Source organism: Notolabrus celidotus, chromosome 5, assembly GCF_009762535.1.
Source record: "Notolabrus celidotus isolate fNotCel1 chromosome 5, fNotCel1.pri, whole genome shotgun sequence".
In the NCBI taxonomy this organism is placed as follows: Eukaryota; Metazoa; Chordata; class Actinopteri; order Labriformes; family Labridae; genus Notolabrus; species Notolabrus celidotus.
This window is the reverse complement of record NC_048276.1, coordinates 12871051-12892539: the sequence shown is the minus strand read 5'-3', so window position 1 is coordinate 12892539 and position 21489 is coordinate 12871051. Positions and strand designations below refer to the sequence as shown.

Here is a 21489-nt window from a genome sequence, read left to right as displayed (position 1 = left end):
GCAGAGCAATTTGTCTATCAATTCTCACTAAGTGTTTGCAAATAAGCTTCATTTGCTATTTTCATTTCACAGCTCACTGAAACTCTGTGGTAGCAACTGCAACACCTAGCCGTGCACAGATACATTTATTACCACCACAACATTATTCTTACTTTCTGTTTGTAAGCCAACTCATAACAAGCATAAACATCACACAGAACAGATAGCCGCATGATGACTAGGGATGTAACGATATATCGCAAATCGGTAAAAAATCGATACAAATAAGGGTGGATTAAAATCGATTCAAGATAATTTGTATCGGGATATAATTTTTAAACAGTAAAAGGTACTATCTGCATCATACTCTGCTTGTTCAACATCTTTAAGTTTCTTGCGCTACTCTCGTCACTCGCTGAATGGAAGTGTTTTAAGTTTAAAGCATGTTTCGATGTGAATCAGCTGACTGCACACAGCTGAGACGCTCAGCTGGCGGCTGCGGCTGAGTGACGGGTCTCCACAAGCGCTTTTTTTCCCTGCTGCTGGACTGATTCTGACCCGGTTGCGCTCCCGGCTGACACATGACCATGTTTACATGCTTATTTTTCTCAATAAGAATGAGAAAACTGGACACTGAGTCCAAAATATGATCCTGTTCAGTTGTCCTAATGCAGTAAATCCACATGTTGAAGTCTGAGTCTTGACTCTATGACCATGCGTCCTCAGAGATTATTTATAAGCCTGCTCCTCACGTTGATATTCAACGTGTTTAACATTTTGAACACCTCAATATGATCCTTAGCTGTTTAATACCGCCAGTAATATACACTGAGTCGTGAAGGAAAATTTGATTTAGGGGGAAATAACCCATTTGTCATTATTTCTGCCATGGAAAACGTTCCCGTTTTTTAAATGATTAAACAATAATTGATCGTTTACATTTCCAAAGATCGATCAAGGAGAATACTTGAAATTTACATCCCTAATTCAAAGAGATTTACCTTATTTTTGTTTTAATATTAAATACTTTCATTTGGGAATCATTCACTTTTCATTTCTCTATAATTGTTCTGACATTTTCCAACAAGGCATTTTTGTAGTGATTTTAGTTTTTTTGCAAGGTACTGAAAACAAGTGTGCAACGGTTTTATTTGAGTTCCAACACACCTTAAAGATGAAAAATGATTACTTTGTTTCCAAAGAAATAACAGAAAAAATATATATTGAAACTGTCCATATCTGAGAATTTAAATAAAATAATAGTTATTTAAATTTTGAGTTCAATCCAGTTTTCTTGAAAATCGTGAGGGAATCGTGAGTGAATCGTATCGTGAACCAAAAATCAGGATTCGAATTGAATCGTGGGTGGAGTGTATCGTTACATCCCTAATGATGACACAATGTAATCATGTACACTGTTGGGGTCTTAATTAAGTGGAGCATACCTGCAAGAGCCTTGATGCGTGAGCGCTCAAAGAGGCGTGCCGAACTGTTCTCATTGTCCCAGTCAGTCTCGGCTGCCAGGTCCCAGCGGTTGTTGATGTCATTGTACTGCTGCTGGATCTCCAAGCTGTCAAAGTCCGTCGGCGAGATGGTGCTCATGGTGTCAAAGCTGGAGGAAAACACATTCAACCTGCAATGCAAACACAGAGACACAAAAGCATATGAAGTCACTGCGGGCAGAGAAGTAAGAGAATGTTGTTAGGCTTCACGAGACTGACCGTTTAAATGTTTGCAAAGCTTGTTTGTAAGATGTTTAGGAGCTGAGCGTCTACTTCTATTTCATCAGGGCTCAGATGATTCAGTGTAACATCCATCAGCCACACTCCCCTTGCTGCCTCACAGCTGTACTCAACTTTTATTTAATCAAATGACAGTCATGCAAATAGTAGCTTGGACAGTACAACTGCCAGAGAAGGAAATGAGATAAAAACTTGGAGATAAGTTCAGCAACTGCCATGAAGTCGTTGAGTTGGCGAAGCAATAATTGAATATAACTTCTCCTGTAAGCCAGGGCAACTCCAGTAATCTCATTTCAGCTTGAGTGTCGATGGCAGAAACAAGCTCAATCTAGGCTGATTAGATCTTGACTTGTAAAAAGCTAGACCCACATACACACAAAGTGCCAATAAGAGATACCTTGGGAGTAAAGCTACTGACTGCACACATTCAGCAGCTCAAAACTTACTGAACTGTGCATGAATATCAATATATACTGTATAAATGAAGCAATATGTAAAGATCTAGTTATGCAAACTTAACAGAAGTGACATTTAATGCTCATTACTGCCAGCTTGTCCAACATTATGAGACAACTATTCGCTTGAAATGCTCGCCTGATATAGCTTGCACTATGCATTATTTATAGTTAATTATCTATTTATAAACAAAATGCTTTTTTTTTTTATTGCTGCTGCTGTTTTATTATAAACCTGCACCGGTATTCCTTATTTAGACTTGTATATTGCTGCTACTGTGTACTGTACTGTGTACATTATACTATCTGTATATAACTTGTGATTTTTTATTTTGTGTATCTGCATGCTGTTTTCTGTCCTTTGGTGTTACCTGCTGCTGGAATCTGAATTTCCTGAGGGAACCTTCCCAAAGGATTAATAAAGTCCCAATCTTGCTATCAAAGTGTGGGTCGCAACCCCCTGTAGATGTCTTCCAGAATTTTTTTCTTTTTAAAGTTATCTAAAAGTATATATATATATATATTTTTTTTTTATTTACCTTGTTTTCTTATGTTTATCTTCCGTTTTGTTTGTACTGTTTATTATTACTATTATTGTTTCTTTATAATTATTATTTATTTTTATTTTTTCTCTTCTCTTTGTTGTTTTTTTATTGCTTATATATAATTTGTTAACTTGTGGGGAACAATGAAATACTGAAAAATTGCGATTAAAAAAATCTAAAAATAGTACATTTTACCCATCACAGTAAAAAAAATATCGACAAAAGTTGTAGCTATACTTGAAATAAAACCTTGAAAATAGAAAATGTAATGAGTTTTCTGCCTTTCTGTTTCCAGATGACTCCTAAATTTAGGGATAGCGAACAGTTAATTATCAAAAGCATCAGTAGCAGTAGGTTAATGCATAAAAGCACAGGAAACAGCCACATGCTCATGTACAGTTGTGCTCATAAGTTTACATACCCTGGCAGAATGTATTATTTCTTGGGTAGTTTCTGTTGTCTTTATGATATAAAAACAGTAAACAGAGTTGTTTGATAAAAAATTTTGCTTCACCCAACCACTAACCATTAGTGAAAAAAAAGTTTTTCTCTTATCATTTATATTCTCTGAAAAATGGCCCAAAAAAAATCACAAATTCTGCTAGGGTATGTAAACTTATGAGCACAACTATAGGTAGGCTCATTTTCTGCAGACCAGCTAAATGAAGACACATTAAATCACTTTGAGGGACAGTGGGGGTTACAAGCTTTTGGAACCAATATTTTGTGGGTCGCAGGCTGAAAAGTTTGGGAACCCCTGCTTTAGCATATCATAATGTACTGAATGATACAAATATTATGACAGCTAGTTCATAAAGAGCTCTATAGCTTCCACATAAGGGGCTTTGTTTACATTTACAGTCCTTGTCCTTGTACTCACTTGTAGCCACGCAACATCAATCCACTCCTGCTGCGCCTGCTATATGTACTAAATCAGCAGCCAGTTATAGACTGCATGTGAGGCAGCTATATAACAACAAGGGTTTACTCATATGGCAACAATCAATACCTCATAAACAAGGAGGTCGATCACACCCCCTCCTCAGACTGGATGAGTTTAGGTATTTTGTAGACTTGAGCCAGAAGCAAAAACATCTGGTTGTTTTTATAAATGTCCGTGTAGCGTATGAGTGACAATTGCTCACATGAGTAAAATATTAAAGGAGACAAATTATGGTCTGACTTTACCGGAAATGTTGCTTAAATGTGTGTTACATATCAAAATTAAACAGACAGAATGATTAACTATACGTCACAGCTCAAATGTGCTCAATCTGTAAAATGTTTGTCGTCTCAATGTTTTAAAAAAAGGACATTAACTGCAAGTAACCAGACAGATCATGTCTTAGTATGAGACACTGACACTCAATAGGGGATCTACATCAGGATTAACCCCCCCACCAGACAGACCCATTAACTAACTGAGGCCATTTGTTGAAGAGCACTGAACGGATTTATAGATGAGGCTGAATCGTCAGTTTGCTAATACCTTTTAGTTGATCTTTTGTTGTGTCTAGCAGCTGAGGCTGGCTGTGGAGATAACTGATGAAGAGAGAGGAAGGTGGTGAATAATGCTGGAGAGGGTGTTGTTGTACTCATTTAGTTAACACATGAAAACTGCAGTCGTTATATTTTGGTTATGTAATAGAACTCTATGATATCTGGCAAGGTGGGTTTTAGAGATGTCAAATTACTTTGCACTACAGTGAGAGGATGGAGGAGAGAGATTCCAGGCAACAAATGAGGTGGTTCTCCAGAGAGATTAAGTAGGCCAGCTAAGCAACACATTGCACACTAATGAGGTATTCATGTATTCACTCTCTGTTCTCTTCCTTGAGGTGCGATTGAGCAACACTTGGATCAGACATGGCAAGCTATGTCAATGAATCCTTACATCAAACATGCAAATCAATAAAAGACAGCTGCCAGAACCAATACTGGACTGTTCATATTAACTGCATCATGAAGTATCAAAAACAGACACCAGGAAGCATCATCCAGCAGAAAGAGGGGGAGGGAGGGGGTCCACACATTTTTAAGCACATTAGTTAAGTTGTATTTTCTTAGTTTTTTTTGGTACAGTTGCAGTGATTGGTAAGTTTAAAGTAAGGATGGGCATTTCAAGCTAAAGTTCTATTCGATAATAAGTCGAATGTTTTACAGCCATGCTCAGTGTCTGGAAATATCAAGAGGCTACCTCCGGTCTAAAAATATGAGTCCAATGCGGAAGTGCTTAAAACTGCAGCTCATTGAGGATCCGCTTGAGGCTGGCTCTGGAAGTACCGGAAACCACATACACACTAATTCAAAAAAGCCGATCTTTACAGCAGAAATAAACACGTTTACTGCCTGGTACAAAAGATGAGTGTAGTCTGGATAGCTCATTTCTTGATCGGCACACACTGTACGGGGGGTGATTTTTCTTCTAGCGCGGCAATTCCGAAGATATTGAGATTATGAGTCTTCCAATGAGAGGCACAGCTGACTTGACTGACAGGCGGGAACACTGTAGCTGTTGGCGAGGAGGCTCAAAGCCCGCCTCTTTACGTCACAATTGCTCGACAGCAGCAATATGGCTGCCGTCGACGATTGGCCTCAAAACAGTGCTTCAGAAACAGATGGGTGACGTCACAGATACTACGTCCATATTTTATACAGTCTATGGATAAGACATGTGTAGTAGTGTGAAATTCAGAAACGGAGAAAATCGCTGCAGCTGTCGCAAATGTTTTCTTCTTCTTTTGCTAATTAATGCAGTTAGCATTCTTCTTCTTCTGTTATTTAATCTTGTTCGCAAAAAGCTTTAAGACGCTCTGTAGCCACCGTCTGGCAGGAATACCGTATTACAACCAGGCACGGGGGAAAACGATGAAATTTGTACTTTTAAAATGAGAAAATATTTGCAGTGACTCTTAGATTTTTACTAAGTAAACTAATATTTGAAAATCATTGCCCATCCCTAGTTTAAAGTATCAGTAAAGAATATCTATATAGTAAAATGTCTTTTATGTAGCACCTTTTAAAAGCAGAGGTCACTAAGTGCTTAAAGAGATAGTAAGAAAAAAAACTAGTCATAAAGAGGGAAATAAGAGCATATCAAAAGGTCCATGGCCACAGTTATGTTGCAATTATGTTGTCAGCAATTTAGATCCATAAGGCCAACACGATGCATGACCCCAGGATGAGATTTTGCCATTAAAAGCCATGCAGACACTTCCACCGTACAATAGAACAAGAACTCTGACATTAAAACAACATGTAGGATAAACAGAAAAGGTTGCCTCTCATAAATAAAGATATGTCTGTCTTGTCCTACGATGCATCTTTAGACTTTGACATCAAAATTACACATTTTACTTTTGTCTTCTGTCTTTAATTCAACAAACCACCGCATTATCCCCACCCCCAGGTTCCCTTTACGTTTGTCAAGCCACGTCAGGCAAGTCACACACACACATTCAAGCAATAAAAAAATAAAACAAAAGCTTCACAAATCCTATTAGGAGCAGATTAAGAAGTCGCTGGGAATAGAAACTAAATGCAGGGATTAGGGAAGAAGGCAGAACAACGCCTCCACACTGCCCCCCAACCTGTCAACTCCCCTCCGACTGGAACCCCAGTGCTCGGCTAATACCCTGAACGTACCGAGTGTGCATGCGAAGAAGAAGCAGTATGTTTATTTTTGTGTTCTTCATTTATTTATAGATTGAATTTTATCTCAAATACAAAAAAAACAAGCTATCAATCCACAAATCAATTTAGATTCATTTCACCCCTTCAGTCCGATGATTCCATGTCAAGTTAAGGGGAAATGGATCAATTATTTACTAATACTAAATGACAAGCATAGCAAGGCCTACACCAGGAGACTAATGTGGTGTGGTGCTGCTGACAAAGAGCTAAGTCAGAAGATTTCCATGCAGCTTATATGATGTAAAAGTCATGGCATTGGAGGCAAAGAAGACACACTATCGAGGAAAGACCTTTCAGCAATGAAGTCTTTGAATATCTGGACCAGGGTGTAGATTGAAAAGGGAGGGCGGAACCAGTGATGTCACGAGAGTCTGGACGTAGCAAATCGAGGGCACTCCTCCCCTTCTTGTCGGTAGGAAGAGGGTCAGCTCAGTGTCTACGTTAATCGCACCTCAATGGATCAGACAAACAATCCCCTGACCTACTATGATACAGCCTACTCTGTACACACACAAACACCAACACATACACATAACAGTGTGACAACATGGGCAAGCTGAGCTGACCTATTACACCTTTCACCTCCACCATCATCAACTCTTTTTCACACATGCAAGAACGGCTCCTGAAAGCCACACATGCAAATCCACCCACTCAGCATGTAACCATAAAGTGTATCAGCTTTCACACACAGCGGGATGGTTCAAGACAGAGCAGCAACCTCCGGTCTCAAACTATGAAGCCCATGCGGGCGAGTGTTAGAAACTGCAATTCATCGAGAATCATCTTGAGTCTGGCTGCAGAAACACCGGAAACCACAGACACTAATTTAAAAAAGACGATCTTTGCAGCATTAATAAACATGTTTACAGCCTGGTTCAAAAAACGGATTGGCTCTACATAGCTAATTTCTTAACCGGCACACACTGTACGGGGGGTGAATTATTTTCTAACGCGACGATTCAGAAGATATTAAGATAGGGCTGGGCAATATGGTCTAGGAATTAAATCCCATATTTTTTAAACAGAAAACTCAATTTATGATTTTTAACGATTTTGTGTTTTTCTCCTGAAAAAAGAAAACTACAAATGACTAACAACAAGTTTTGATTTAATTTTATCAATAAAATTTGTCAAAGGCAAACCGAATTTCCCCTTAAAGGTCCAGTGTGCATTACTTAATGACAGAACAGACTTGGTAGGAATGGGAAACAATATTTATTCTACTGATAGACCTTTTTTGATGGTAAAAACTTGACAAATGGAGTATCATACTTATCATGCATCACAGGAACTTATTTTCATTAAAGGCCACTGTTGTTTCTCGGAAGGGGTGGGTAAGGAAGCGTTTCAGTCTAAAATCTGACAGTTAAGACATTGCTAAATAGTCCTATGTCCACACAATGTACCTAAAAAAAAAGGAATAAAAGCAGCGGAGGAGGTTATGGAGAAAATCTGGATTTTCTTTTTTTTAAATCGCCTGAAACCAAAAATGCAAAATGAATCGATTAAATCGATTTATCATACAGCCCTATATTAAGATTATGAATTTTTGCACAAATAAGGACATGACTGCCTTGACTCCCGGACGGGAACACATAGCTGTTGGCTAGGAGGCTCAAACTCCGCCTCTTTATGTCACACTATGCCTGGTTGAGTTCCGCATTTCCAATATGTCGATTGGCTTCAAAACAGCGCTAAGGAACAGATGGGTGACGTCACAGATACTACGTCCATTATTTATACAGTCTATGTTCAAGACCAGCAGTCATGCTAGGCCTGAATGATGTACAATTACCTCCCCTTACACCAGAGAGAAATCAAATAAGAACCAGAAGAAAACCTTTGAGTACAGCCGCCTCACTCTGCAAAGCTCAAAAAAAGGCACAGAAGAAGCCCCTTTGAGTCCTGCATCTTTTTCCAAACACAAACCTTCTGGAGAGATCAGATGTTAACCCCAAAGCTAGTGCCATGCAACAATGCAGCTCGTGCCAGACAGACAGGCAGGCAGTCAGACAGATGTGCCACATAAAGGGGGGGCATAAAAGAGGTTCCATGAAAGGAAATCCCCTCAAGGCCTAATCCATAAAAACATGACAAAGAACGTACATCACTGTAATGACTGATTTAAAATCATGTCCTTCGTATGATCGCAGACCTTGGAAATTTACTCCATGACTCTTGAAGCGCATCAAGACGAATATAAAAATAACAGATAAAAATAAGCACTGCTGTGAGGCCGTTTCTGTAATAACTGGGCAGCATAGCAGGGCTTCTTGAACACTGTGAAAACTGAGGTGAAGAGCACACTCATACAATGATAGTGTGTCTTTATTGTTGTTATGAAATATCCTCCAGATAGGTAAGCTGAGGCCGAGGCACCATGCTTTTTCTAAAATAGAATAGGAAAGACGTACGTAAGGACACAAACCCTAAGTGCAGTGCAACTGTACATAAGATGTTTCTGAAAGAGGGAAGAGGGAAAAGTGGGACAATGGGGAATGCCTCAAGGCTAAATCCCATCTTCTGACAAGGCAGACACACATCAGGCTATCTCTCACAGCAGAACAACACCAGCTAAAAAAGCAGGGCAAGGGCAGCAGCATGAGAGGCAGCGCCACCAACACGCCCCTCGTCATCCCTCCCTCCTCCCCTCCCTGATGCTGCTTCCCTTCACCCGCCAGGTCTGTTTGTCGCTGCACCCGTTAATCAGGGAGAGAGGAGAAGAAAAATAGAGCCCACAATCAGCTGCCTGCAGGGAATTAGGCCTGTGCACATTAGCCAGACACACTGCCACTGTGCACCGAGGGAATAGGATAGAGACGTACACACACACAAAAACCCCTCCCAGGTCTGCCAAACAAAGGAGCTATCAGCTTCGCCATACAACTCTTACTGAAAGCCAGTTCTTCAAAATACAAAATTGAAAAATAATTTTCAACGTTTCTCTGAAAACATACCTTTGTGGCTGTGAAGCAGCCGAGAGCTTCAAATGAACAAATTTTAATGAGTTCAAGCTGAGGTGGCACCTCTGCGTTTCCCCAAATCAGCCTGCCTGTGATATTCAGATGAGCCTGGAGGGTGGAGAGGCCGATCCCAAAAAGCAGTGCACAAAGCCTGCCCCGCAAAAACTGGCCCCATACAATAGAGGAGTCAGCAGAGAGCTGAGGCCAGCCGTCGAGCCTTTCCTGTTTGCTGGGATGAGGCAGCCAGAGGCACATATGCATCAGAGGCCCCTCCACAGGCCGCTGATCCTGGCCTGAATGCCCTGCTGAATAGGACAGCAGAGGTCCTTTGTTGACCTGTAGCATCACATTCATCAAACACTCAAGCGGCAGCATGCCGCATGGACATAGGCAATTTGCTCGTTTTTTTGGCACGAGTTCTGCGCACAGCACAATAGTGCAAAATAGATATCATGATTTCTCATCCATCACAAGGTTACTTTTGCTCAATTTCAAATCATAAAACCACAGAAAGCATCCTCTTTTTGTGAGGTAATGCAGCCTTGACTCATCAAAAGTAAATGCATGAGACAAGCTGTACTTGCTGATCTCTGTCAATGAGAGGCATGAGTAAACAAGAAGAGGGAGTAAGAAGTTTCACAGCTGAATTCTCAAAGTATCCCCTCAAGAATGATGTGGAGTAACTCCACTATAAAAAGCCTCTGATGATGAGTATATAAAAAGGTTCACAGCTGGTTTAAAGGACAGTTGTTGTTTACAATACAACTGATACTTTAGTCTAACATTCTTCCTATCTAAAGCATGACCCAGCTAAAATATGTTCACTATAAGTCATCGTATATCTAGAACCTCCACTGCATGCAAGGCAATACAAGTAAGCCAAAGTCGTAGTAGTTGCTGCTAATCCTGCTTCTGTTTCTGAATGAGTCCTGAGCTCAGTCTGGGCTTTCAAGTGCACTTGGCTGGAAGTCAGTGGCAGCATCAATCTCCTGGGCTGCCAAAAACCCAAATTAAAAACATCGCTGAATGAAATATTTATGCAGATCAGGCTAATCTGCCCTGGATTGGTTCTGTCCATTTTAAAACACACAAGACCAAGTGCAAGTAGCACTGTCAGCATTCCCACAGGTCTGCCCCCTGTGTCTATGTGAGTGTGTGTGTGCATGTGTGTGTGAGTGAGGAGGATGATGCAGATACATGTCTGATAGAAAGGCCCTCATGGACCAATGACTACAAAAATAGAACACGATTAACCACCTCATGGACGCCACATTTTACATGATCCACAATCTCTAATGCACCAGCTTAAAGTATAGCACTAATATTAATGGCCTCGTCAATCACAGTCGAAGCACACGTGTATAGATGTTTCACTTTGTATCAGAGAAAGCTGCTTTGACCAGGGATTGCTGAAGGCTGGTGCTTTCTTTGTGTCTTGAAATACTCTAGTTTTTAAAACAACTTCAGGGTAATCTAAGAAAGGATCAGATTTACAAACTTAGCTCTAACCATGCACAATTCCCAATGTGCTCCATGTGTTGTGTTAATCTAAGAGTCTTAAAAGTATATTGGTTGGATGCTTTTAATCAACTAAAATGGACCCACCAACAACATATCAGCATCATCAGCATATACAGTAAATGGACTGTGAGCTTTCTCAAGTCTTCTGACCACTCAAACCTCTTTTATATTACGTCACATTCACACCATATTCATGAGTTTTAACCATAGACTGTATAATAATTGACGTAGTATCCCTGGCGTCACCTATCTGTTCCTGAGCGCTGCTTTGAAGGAAATCGGCGGCAGCAGCCATATTGGTATTGCGTAACTCAACCAGGCAATGGTGTGATGTAAAGAGGCGGAGTTTAAGCCTCCTAGCCAACAGCTTTGTGTTCCTGTCCGGGAGTCAAGTCAGTCATGTCCTTATTTGGGCAAAAACTCGTAATCTTAATATCTTCTGAACCGTTGCGTTAGAAAAAAATTCACCCCCTGTACAGTGTGTGCCGATAGAAAAATTAGCTACGTAGGGCGAAGCCATTTTTTTAACCAGGCTGTAAACATGTTTATTAATGCTGCAAAGATTGTCCTTTTCCCATTCATGTGTATGTGGTTTCCCGTGTTTCTGCAGCCAGCCTCAAGTGGATTCTCGATGTATTGCAGTTTATAACAATTCTGCATGGGTTTCATAGTTTGAGACCGGAGGTTGCCGCTTGGTTTTAACACATCGATGACAGCACCAGGGGCAGTTTCCCAAGGACACTTCAGCATTAGACGGGACCTCGTATCAAAACCCAAAAACCTTGCGATTGGGAGACGGCTGACTTTACCACTGAGCTGCAACCGCTCCACCATGTTTTCAGAGTGGTTTTATTAAAGCTTTCTACCCTTAGGTTAATTTAAAAATGTCATCACAACAGCCTTTGGAATATCTAAGCTTGGTCAGACCCCAATTACAAAAAGGTGAAGCTTCATACTTGCAGATTTTCGGGACTGACATATCAGCAATCAGTAATTTCTCCCCCCCTTCAATATTTGTGCTGCTGTAGCCTAAATATCATTCAGGCTCCAGTTAAAAGCAAACACTTCCCTTTTCATGAGTCAAAATACTGCTCAGATCAATATCAGGGCTGTTAGAATCGCTGAACATAGCTCCATGTTGAATTGGCAGAGAGATTTTACACTTTCAGATTCCTGTGGGGGTGGCAACACTGTGAGCCTGTGGTGCACATGTGCAACAACTGCTCTGAGATTCTGCCCCCTGCATAAAAAGCCTGCCCACACAAGAGGCACTACACTTCAGAAAAAAAAAAAACCTTCCAATGACCTGATCTGGGTTTTTTTTTTTCTTCACAGAGAATTCTGTCAACATGACTATTACAGTACACGCAGTGCCATAAATACATAACGTCTGCAAAATCCATCTTATTTTCCACATTGTTGTGAGTTTGTCCAATTCCTGCTCTCATGTGTGCCCGTTAAAGACCTTCTTTCTGTCTGATGTTGAAAGATTTGAGGAGATGAGTGGCTCATCCTCTCTGTGAACTATTAAGCATTAAGTTGATACATTAGCATACTCATTATTATAAGAGTAGGATATAAGCATCAAACTCTCCTGAAACCTGAAGATGGAACCTGAAGATCACTTATTTATGTCAGTATGGACCATAGACTGTATAAAGTATGGACGTAGTATCCGTGACGTCACCCATCTGTTTTTGAAGCGCTGTTTTTAGGCCATATTGCTGCTGTCGAGCGATTGCGACGTAAAGAGGCAGGCTTTGAGCCTCCTAGCCAACAGCTACAGTGTTCCCGCCTGTCAATCAAGTCAGCTGTGCCTCTCATTGGAAGACTTGTAATCTTGATAACTTCGAAATTGCCACGTAAAGAAAAAAATTCAACCCCCGTACAGTGAGTGATGATCGAGAAATAAGCTATCCAGACTACACTCGTCTTTTGAACCATGATGTAAACATGTTTATTTCTGCTGTAAAGATCGGCTTTTTTGAATTGGTGTGTATGTGGTTTCCGGTACTTCCAGAGCCAGCCTCAAGCGGATCCTCGATGAACTGCAGTTTTTAGCACTTCCGCATTGGACTCATATTTTTAGACCGGAGGTGGCCGCTTGGTATGGACCAAGAGGAGTGCAATTTAAAGCCAGTGCATACTATCTCAAAAGCAAAACAAAAGGTTTAGAACATAATCATCATGGAAAGCGGGACACCAGCCATTCAGAGCTTGTAGTGCGGAAAGAAAACTGCATGCCAACAATGTTTTTTTTCCGCAGACTGTAACTGCAATCAAAGCACTAAAGTACCTTTCAGTCCACATTACTAATTGGCCTTTTGTTAATAATTGATGCAAGATAATTTTCCATTTATATTAATGACACAGCTCTAAAAAGTGGTTGCATATTTTATGCAGATGACAGTTGTTCAGGATGGTCCTTCAGTTTAATTGGCCTCAGTTGGTTTTCAGATGAAATAAATCATATGTCACACCAAAAAAAAAAAAAGTTGTGTTTCGGCATCACTTTATTGAAGAGATGCTGTAATATTCATGCTCGTGACCTACTTTTTAAGATTCTGATGATAAACTGAAGTGCTCTAATGAGTGAAATCCTCATGTTTCTGGCACAGTTAGGGAATGAGAGCCAAGTGTCACTATAATTCTTCATTTTGGCATTGGATTACTAAACTAACATTCAACCTGTCACTATTCCTTACCTCGCCACACAGAGCTTGTGTTGAGGCATGGGACACAGGGGTTTACATTTGACAAAAACTACATGTGACAGACTGATTCAATTATTGTTAAGGATGCTCAATACATCTGGCTGATTGGATACTGGCCTGATACAGGAAACTACCTGATAAAGTAGTTTAAAGCCTACATATTCCAACAGGGTGGCAGTATGCAATCCCCCTTAACACACAGAGAGGAAGAGCATGCACAGCTGACAAGATGAGTTACAATTGCATCACCCGTGTTTATGTTTTTCACTGCTTTAGAGGAGGAAACACCATTTCAACTTGCAAAACATGAGCCGCACGTATTACGAGGACAAAGTCCTGAAGTTTTAACTGAACAATTTGAAAAATGTGTCATTGCAATGATGATGTAGAAAAAGAACAAGAAGCAGTGGTAGCTGCTGCTAGCATTCCCGAGTCCTGTATTGCTGCTTTGAGAACTGCAGAGTTTCCCAGAGACAACCCAAAGCACGACAAAGTCACAGAATTTACAACCTTTGATGACCTATCCTTTTCCATGATAGACAATCTAAGGACTTGGTTGCTGATGGTGTGTTTTGAACATAGACTGTATATAATATGGACGTAGGATCCGTGACGTCACCCATCTGTTTCTGCAGCACTGTTTTGAGGCTAATCGTCGACGGCAGCCATATTGCTGCTGTCGAGCGATTGTAACGTAAAGAGGTGGGCTTTGAGCCTCCTAACCAACAGCTACAGTGTTTCCGCCTGTCATTCAAGTCAGCTGTACCTCTCATTAGAAGACTCGTAATCTAAATATCTTCAAAATTTTAGAAAAAAATTCACCCCCCATACAGTGAGTGATGATCGAGAAATGAGCTATCCAGACTACACTCGTCTTTTGTACCAGACTGTAAACATGTTTATTTCTGCTGTAAAGATCGGCTTTTTTGAATTGGTGTGTATGTGGTTTCCGGTACTTCCGGAGCCAGCCTCAAGCGGATCCTTGATGAACTGCAGTTTTTAGCACTACCGCATTTGACTCATATTTTTAGACCGGAGGCGGCTGCTTGGTTTGGAACAGTACCCAAAGTCACAGCTACTCTGCAGAAGATCCCTACCTGCTCTGTATGATGTTTGCAGTATGATTGCCGACAATCATATGATATAAGTTTTATTTTATTTTGAATAAGAATGAAGAGTCTGGGGCGCTGGTGGCCTAGCGGTCTAAGTGCCCCACATACAGAGGTTACAGTCCTCCTCGCAGGGGTCGCCGGTTCGATTCCCGACCGGTTGACCATTTCCTGCATGTCTTGCCCCACTCTCTACTCCCCACATTTCCTGTCTCTCAACAGCTGTCCTATGAAATAAAGGCAAAAGCCAAAAAATATTACTTAAAAAAAAAAAATGAAGAGTCAGAACTTTTATTCCTTTTTCAAGTGTTAACGGGAGCGATTTTGGATGGACTTGAGAAGTATGGCGTATGAATGTGTACGCATCTTTGATCCCCTGATCTTTGCCTTTTTACGCTCAGATAAAAAATTGTATTGCTAATCTTATCGGCATTGGCTGCTAGGAGCAGGTTACTATCAGTTCTCAAAATCGCCTATAAAATCCATATTATGCATCTCTAATCATCACAGAAACCCAAGCTGGATAACTAGCAGAGATAACTCTTTTAAATCGTATTACCAGGTGTTTTACAATACAGATTAAAAAAACATGGTGATACATAAAAAAACTGCACATCAGAAAGCAGCACTAGTTACACAAGGCTGAGTTGGTGTCACGGTTCACTGCATTACAATAGAAGTGTGAATGGCAGGAACTGAAAAAAAAAAGCTTGTTCAAGAGGGATTTTGAGAATCAGCACTATGGGGGGCCCACATTCACAGCCCCAGTCTATTGTTGAATGCTGTTCATCTCGCCAGCCAACAGCCATGTCTCATCCATCTATCATCACAGCCACTCTGTCACTCTGTCACTCTATCAGAAGCCTTTACATTTACCAACCCGCAGCTACCAGCATCAACCAGCACATTAGATATCGTCTAATAAAATTATTTTGTTGCATTTTATCTAAATGTTTAAAAGACACACATCCAGCAATATGTGCTGTTCTTGTGAAGCTATAAATTAAAATTATTTAAAATTATTAAAAAGTACAAAAAGTCATATGTCAAATTATCAAGCACATGGAGTTAAGAGAAAGTACAACACCACTTAGGTCAATGGATAGCTATTAAAAATTGAAATACAAGATAAATCTTAAGTTTATCTGTAACAGGCATGAAGTGCATTTGTATAACATTTAACATGCAGTTAAATGTAGGTTTTTAGTGTGTTTGTGTGTGTGTGTGTGTGTCTGTGTGTGTGTGGGTTGTGTGTGGGTTGTGTCAATCTAACTTGCCAAGACAAAGAAACTCCAGAACATCTCAATGGTCTATAAATTATTCCAAGAACACAGCATGTTTTAATGCACAATTACACAGTGTTATTTTCACATTTGGTGTTTAGTCATATCACAGCAGGCCTCTGCAGCTAGATTTCAGCAACAGCTCCAAAGGGATGCTGTTAATTATTTAGCATGTTGTATGTGGCCTGCAGACAATGCTCCATGAGCATCATTTCAGCAAGACGAGAAGAAAGAAAAGCCATCATGTCGCCCTCTGGTGGTACCCCACAGAGCTCACTGAAAAATGGAAGCCACTAAAAGGACTAATGTTGTGTTGGTTTAAATAATCTTTTTCAATAACAAGCTTCAGTGATTGTCTCCAGCATAACCAGATGGATAAGCTCTGTGTTGCTTAATCCACAGAAAGAGATAGCCTACAGGTTTAATGCATGATGATGAAATATGACAGATTGTATGTTTTTTTTAAATGTGCCTTTAAAGAAGGAAAGTGGTTTTTTGAATGTGGCAAGAACTGCTAGGAAAAAAACTTTTGAACACATGTTGCTTTGTTTTGTTTTGATCTAGTCTAATTTACATGAAGATATAGAGCCTTTTTAAAATAAAATCTGAGTGATATTAGACAAAGAGGGGGAGGAGGCTTGCTTTTTTAACTTAAGCTAGGCTTAAACTTAACTTGAACTTGACGGGAGCGATGTCACCTTTAAGAAGTAATACAGCCCTTCAAATCAGAGAAAGATGAGTGTTGCCACATTGCTAAAAATCTAATTTGCAATATATCCTCATCCCAAGAGGGACTGGAATCTGTACAACTCATCTAAAAATAAAAGTAAAACAGAGAAATACCCACTCTCTGTAAAATTAGGATCAAAGCAGGTCATTGCTGAAAAACAGTCACTGAGACTGTACTGAAAGAATAAAGGACAGTGGTAAACATGGATAAACATGAGGTGCAAAATGGTAAAGTAATCAATGTCATTGTTAATCAATTCATCTGTTAGCTGTCTGCTATTATCCTCATAAAAAATCTACTTTATCTCTTCTAGTTGAATAATTTAAGTCCTCCATATAATCCAGTAATCTGTCCAAAAACAGAGGGAGGACAGAGGAGAGGGAGGAGGCGTTTTAAGCCCAATAGAATGAACCCCTTGTTTCCATCCCATCTTCTAGATGCCTACAATTTCTTGCATCAGGTGGCAATCAATGTGTAAATCAGTCACTGAATATAAAGCAGGCTGACAAGCTGCCATGTGTTATATTGAGCACAGCTGACATATGGGACGGTAATGGACAGCCTTTAATGGAGAGACCATTCATCTCCACAAAAAATGGCAACAGCTCTTCCAAACGTGAGAGGTGGTTAGATGATGTACCAAAGAGTAGTCTTTGGATGTGATCGACGTCAGACCTTTGCATGTGTGAGGGGCTTCTACCTTGCAAGAGCCAATGTGGTTCACAAGGATACTCTAAGGCTTGTTCTACAGTTGCTCTGATCTCCTTCACATATTGCAGGGAAAAACTGCAAAAACACAATCAACCATCCTAGAACACAACTCTTTTCAATGTGAACTGCTCCCAGACATTGGGGATACCTGCAATCTATTAAATGCAAAATCACCACATTTCAAAGAACTCATCAAGAATGATGGTTCAGAAGATGAATTCATTAATATGCACGCCCATGTGTTTTCCCTTTCAGTCAGATAACAAATTAACAATGGGCTGATGTTTCTGGGTCATTTCTCTCTAAAAGCTTCCACACGTGGCTTACAATTGTCAGCTCCCCCTCCCCTTCCCTGCCTCTGCAAAAACAGGGTTTTTATCTTATAAAATGCAACCGAGCATCTAACACGTTTCAAAACAACAAACAAGTCCACATTTTAACACACTTTTTTTTTTACCTAATGCATCCTTGCTATGACTCACAGTCTAGTAGGCCAGGCACGCAGAATAAATCTCAGTCCTATCATAACATAACCAACACAGCCCACAATGTCGAGAGAGAGGGAGATACAGAGAGAGGGAGAGAGAGAGAAAATGCAGCCTAATATAGCTTTTTAAGATACAAGCATTATATATCGCATCTGGGTGAGAAAGACACACATAATAGCCAGGAAAATGGCTTGTTTGGTTCAATAGCAGATGATGAATGAAGGATCCACAGGCTGCTTGTTACAGAACACGAAGATGAAATGTGGCTGCGTTTGACATGGATTCAAACAAAGGCAAGAGGAGACAGACACAGAGATGGTTCCCAATAACTAACATAAGGCACTGCAGTCAGATACACTCATCCTCCAGGCAGATAACAATCCAGAATGACATATAGGTTTATTTAGTAGTGCAGTGTTTGAAAAATGGCTTTAGCTGTTTTACAATGAGGTTATCTGCTAATAGCTGTGGTATGCTAGCAGCAGTCACCTGAATATCACAGACAGACTCCCCCCCTCCTCTCATTAGCTTATTATTATAGTGATGGTGGGGGATGAAAAAGAAACAGAAAATTCAATCTTACCTCTTATTTTGTCTTCTGTATCAGACGCTGTTTGTACTACTACCGCGTCGGTTTAATGTGAGATACTTCAGCAGACATGAAAGATATCAGCCGTTGCTAACGACGCCTGAGCTAATTCGGATTTTAACATTAAAAAAAAATCCCAGGTGACTCTCAGAACGTCTTTCCGTTAAATCCGCATCCTCCACAAATATGTGTTTTCCTCCACGCTGCTACTGCTGCAAAACCCCGAACCAGGTTTTTCTCCCTATCTAGCTTTCATTCAGAAACATTCAGCGGGGTGAGAAGAAAAAACAGGCGATGAGAGAAGAGCAGCAGGTATGAGACGGATATCCGCAGCAGCTTCTTCTTCTTCTTGCCCCCGCGGCCGAGCATCCGAAGGGCCGTCCGTGAACCTCGCTCACTCCCGATACTCCCGTTCAACAGGGAGAAGAAAGAAAAAGTGGCCGTGGTGGTGGTAGTTAGGGGTGTGCGTTGGGGGGGGGGAGTGGGTGGGTGGTAGTGGTGGAGGTGGAGGGTGGGTGTGTGTGGGTGGGTGTTGACCCCTTCACAGTCACATGGGAAACACCGTGCACATTATTCTTAGTATTCTCTACAATATACTGAACAAGACTGAGAGAAGAAGATGCTCTGGTGCTGTCCCTGGTGCTAAAACTGAAGCCATGCACATTTACATAATACTCAGGTTTATATTTTAGAAAGAGAGATGCTATGCAGCCTTGCAAATAAGCAAATCCTGCAAAAATAAGCAGAGTATGAACATTGAATGCATGCATTCAATAATGGCATCAATCTAGAGCAGAGTATTAAGTACTTTATCATTAATCCCCAGGGAGGAAATTCAATTTTTTCACTTGTGTTGCTTTTTCGGTCATGCTACACGCACAGTTTTTTTGGTATATATACATACAATCATGCACACACACATGCAGTGGGCATGCACTTTGGGAGATATGACAGAGTGAGGATACTGCCATCAACCAGCGTACCCCAAGCAGTTGGGGGTTCGGTGCCTTGCTCAAGGGCAGCTCGGCAGTGCCCAGGCAAGTGAACCAGCACCTCTCCAGCCACCAGTCCACTTCCCAAGCTTCGTCCATGCTGGGACTCGAGCCAGCAACCCTTCGGTTCCCAAGCCAAGTCCCTATGGACTGAGCTACTCACTGATTTGAAACAGGAATTTCCATATGTACTGTATACTCAGGTTTATATTTCAGAAAGAGAGATGACATGCAGCCTTGCAAATAAGCAAATCCTGCAAAAATAAGCGGTATGAACATTGAATGCATGCCCTGCATTCAGCATGGGGTTGCACCTAACCAGTCCTTAAAGATTCATTCAAGATTCATTCAAGATTCAAAGTTTTTATTGTCAATTTTCACTATATATACAAGACATACAGGAAAAATTAGATGCTGTTTCTCTCTTCCAGCTTTTAAATATCTAAAATTTAAATATAAAATATAATAAAATACAGTTATACAAAAACAGCCAATGTACACAGTGTGCAGGTAGTGCAGTGACAGTTTAAAAATGGACAATGTAAATATTCATTGTGAGGATTTGTTTTCAAGAAGGGCATCAATCTAGAGCAGAGTATACTGACTTAAAACCGGAATCTCCTTTTGTAGTTGATACAAATACATATGGTGTAAGCTTAGGAGCATGTTTGCCTTGCTTCTGCTTATTCATATCTAGATATCATTCAGCAAGGTTACAACTGAGTAAATCATTCAAACATTTCAGTCATAACAGCCCCTTTCATTCAGTTTGCAAATAAGCAAATCCTGCAAAAACACGCAGAATGAACATTGAATGCATGCCCTGCATTCAGCACGGGGTTGCATCTAACCATTTCTTAAAGGTTCATGATCTTGTGAGGATTTTTTTTCAAGAATGGCATCAATCTAGAGCAGAGTATAATCATGAATTAAAACAGGAATTTCCCAAATACATATGGTGTAAGCTTAGAAGCATGTATGCCTTGCTTCTGGTTATTAATATCTAGATATCATTCAGCAAGGTTACAACTGAGTAAATCATTCAAACATTTCAGTCATAACAGCCCATTTCATTCAGTTGAAAATTATTTCATGAAATCAAGATTGAAGACCTTGAACACCACCGTTTCTCAATGTCCATCAAGTTTTTTATTTCCAAGAACTGCAGCCTCAATAAATTATTCCTGAGACACCATGCCACACCTTGCTACCGTGTGACATCAAGCAAGTCATCAAGATCTGGGTTATTCATAAGATCCTCCAGAGTGGGCCACGTATTCCCACTATTTGTTTTCCTCTGCTTCACTTTATAGTACTGTAAGCTGTGATTTAAAGGTAGCGCATGGTTAAAAAAGACTGTAGAGAGGTTGTTGTTTTTGGCCTCTAGACAGGCAACCAGACACCTTACACCTACATTATTTCTGTGCCTTTGTGTTTTCCATCTGCCTTGTTTCCGTCTCTCTAAAGGGTGTGTATCTTCAAGTATGGGTGTAGCTGAACCAACAAAGTAGTAGTGGTAAGGATTTTTATAGGATGATGGTTCTCGCAGGGAGGGCTGAGGAGTTTGGAAAGTAGCATGCTACTCATTATAAGCAGTTAGTGGTGATGAAAAAGCCCTACCGTGTTGTTAGTGCAGTTCCAGTATTTTGCATTTTTGCTGTGAATGTATTATTGTCGTTTGAGCGTTCCCAGTGGGCTGGATTTTTTTCAGCCACAGCTACAACTTCAGTGGTGTTATTGATTTGCACTATCAACATATTTTAGAAAATTTGACACTTCTCAAAATGTTGACAAGCTCTGTAAGCTTCTGACTCAACAGAGTTGTAATAAGGTAAAGGGAGGTTTTTAATGTCAATAAGGGGTGCCATGCTTCATGCAGAGCACTGATTGTAAGTCAAGGCCATTAGATATTGATACCAAAACATATGGATTTTCATCCGTATATTAGTTATACTTTAAAATAATGTGGGCT

At 40.4% G+C, this 21489-nt stretch overlaps 1 protein-coding gene across 2 annotated transcripts in view; it reads right to left on the bottom strand.

Moving 5' to 3' along the window:
* Window positions 1-18995, bottom strand: part of LOC117812612 (spectrin beta chain, non-erythrocytic 1) — a 61212-nt gene extending 42217 nt beyond the window's left edge. Inside the window, exons 1-2 of one of the 2 annotated variants that reach the window (XM_034683501.1) lie at window positions 18520-18995; window positions 1425-1612 (exon numbers count right to left, since the gene is read on the bottom strand). In XM_034683501.1, the coding sequence (XP_034539392.1) occupies window positions 1425-1581 (157 nt within the window). In that variant the 5' untranslated portion in view covers window positions 1582-1612; window positions 18520-18995. The remainder of the gene's footprint in view (window positions 1-1424; window positions 1613-18519) is intronic. The other variant, XM_034683500.1, reaches the window with a different exon arrangement.
* Between the last annotated feature and the right edge of the window lie 2494 nt (window positions 18996-21489).